The 2,392-nt window shown below is 52.5% G+C and overlaps 1 protein-coding gene across 1 annotated transcript; it reads right to left on the reverse strand.

Moving 5' to 3' along the window:
* On the reverse strand, positions 1–2,168 carry MED18 (mediator complex subunit 18). The gene is made up of 3 exons (XM_024194093.2): positions 2,052–2,168; positions 1,609–1,694; positions 1–685 (listed from the first exon to the last, which is right to left on the reverse strand). Exons 2-3 carry the CDS (start codon positions 1,679–1,681, stop codon positions 132–134), a joined length of 627 nt encoding a protein of 208 aa, XP_024049861.1. The 5' UTR covers positions 1,682–1,694; positions 2,052–2,168; the 3' UTR covers positions 1–131.
* Positions 2,169–2,392: the final 224 nt, after the last annotated feature.

Below are 2,392 nucleotides of genomic sequence, written 5' to 3' on the forward strand. Positions count from 1 at the left end.
CAACAAAACCAAAACCTTTAATCTCCTCAGTTCTTGCAAGAGTCATTTTGGAAGAAGTGTGTCTACATGCTGGTCACCAGGACCACTGAGAGAGAGAGAGGAACTAGACATACTTGCTGGGTCCTTTTCACTCACATGAGCCTTTTGGGGTCAATTTTCTCCAGATGAACTAAGGGCTTTAGCTGCTCAGCAAAGTTTCGCATGTCATCAGAAACTATGTCTTGTCCTGCCGGAGCTACAACACTCAGCTCCACGAGGTAGGAGAGAGACAAGGGCTCAATGCTATCAGTGTTTCCTGGAACCAGGATGCGGAAGATCTTGTACACTACAATCTTCATGATACCCTTGCGGAACACATGGCCCTTGGCGACAAACTCGTGGTCCATCCGGAAGCCCATCTCCATCAGAAAGTCAGTAAGGTTCTCTGAAGTAGCGATGTCAACACAGTTGCGCACCAGAGCATGGCGGTTTTTGTCTCCCATTTCTGGCTGTCCCAAATAGCGCAAGTGCCAGGGTGTGCCAGTTTTGTCCATGGAGCGCCGTGCCCTCAGGACAAAGGGACTGGCTTGCTGCCCTTTCAGGAGGAACACCATCTCATGGTCCAGGAATGTCTCAGGTTCCATGTTGTCACACAGACCACGCAACCGGTGAAGGAGGCTCTCCAGGCTTTGATCCAAAACACTTCCTGGGGAGGAGAACAAGTTCATTATTTCACCAATGAGCAGTTTACTATTGCCCTTACGACTATATGGTTTCATCCACCAGTGTATGGGATACCCCAAATCATTTCACCATATTTAAAAAAAAAGGAGCAAATAGAACAAATGCTCATCCAAACTCATTTTTCAAAAAGTAGCAGAGGATGCAAAAGCTGCAGGAAACAACATACCCAGTGCTCTTCATCTGGGAATCTCACAGTATTTACAAAAGTATTATTCTTCCCCACTTTATTTTTTATAGAAAGGGAAACTGAGGTGTATAACATTTGAATGACTTTGCCCAAGATCAGTCAGTCAATGGCAGTCAAGAAAAAAACTTAATTAGTAATTAGATAGTCCTAATCTCTGGACCACTCTCCCTACACAACACACCTAGGAGATGCAGGTACATTAGTGCTGTTTTTCAATGTCTATACAACAGCAGCACAGAGCCACCAATATAACATTAATAATTACACTGGAGAAGGTCACAAAAGCTTTCAGAGGGATTTGCAGCAGAACCAAAAAGTACAAGGGCAAGAGCAAAGCCCAGAACAAATATTAAGTACCCAAATATTCTGCACCAAAAAGGAGTTTTGAAAAGGTGTGTGGGAGGGGGTGTCCACCTGAGTTCCTTTTGGAGGCAGTGCACTGTCAGAGAGAGATGGCCTGCTTCTGGAGAGTTTTAGCCCTAAAGGTCAACATCTTTCACAAAAGAAGTCTGACCTCCCTAGTTTAGGATCTGATTGAGGTAAGGTCTTTTCTTCTCTTTCCTATTCCCCCTCTCCCCTTCCTCTCACAACGTTAAAAACTGGAATGACTTAGATACAGGCAAGCTGCGAGTTTTCAAAAGAACCTGGCAGCATGTCAATATGACATGAAAACAAACCCATCTTCTTACCAGCCTTACCTTGGAGTAAATACTCCATCATGTTAATGGTGCCGCCAGTGACAGGCATCATGGTAACAGGTGGGGCCTCCATGGTTTTGGCTTCCCTGGATGAAGCACAAAGAAATCAGGTCCATGACTACAGCAGGTATTCAGGCACAGGGAGACCCCCAGCAACCCCGCAGTGTGTGTGTGGGGGGGAGACTGCCCTTCCTCGTACGGGAACCGACGCTCCTTGCAGAGCGAGTAAGGCAACCGAGTGCGGCTTGGATACAACCTCCTGGGAGGGGCCGGGTGCAGGCGAGCCGCGGGGGAGGATGGATGGCGGGGTTGGGGGACCCTGCCGCGGGGAGGGGGGATGAGGAGCCACCCCGGGGAAGAGAGCAAGGACTGGGGGGGGGGAGCAGCCGGCCCCGGGCGGGGTCCTGGAGCCCCAGGAGCAGGGCGAACGCTCAGCCCCTCACCTGTAGGGCGGCGCGGCGGGACGGGGCTCCCCTCTTTACGGGCTGTTCCAAAGCTCAGGCCCGGCACAGACCCGCGACCTCCGCCCGGCCGCAGACCTGCTCCCTCGCCAGAGCGCGCATGCGTCGCACCCCCCACACTCAGGCAGCAGGCGGGCGGAGAGAGCGGGGCGGGGTTTCCTGCTTGCTCCGAGGCCGAGACCAGCGGGGGCCTCGTCTGCGCGTTCTTGGGTATGGAGAAAGGTGTGCGCGTCGTCTTGTCCCCCGCCCCGCGGCAAACACCCCTCACCATCCCCACCCCGCCCGGCCAGCCCGGGGCAGACACCCCTCAGCGCCCCCCCCCC

Source organism: Terrapene carolina, unplaced genomic scaffold (genome assembly GCF_002925995.2).
Source record: "Terrapene carolina triunguis isolate 2854851 unplaced genomic scaffold, T_m_triunguis-2.0 Scaffold69, whole genome shotgun sequence".
Classification (NCBI taxonomy): Eukaryota; Metazoa; Chordata; order Testudines; family Emydidae; genus Terrapene; species Terrapene triunguis.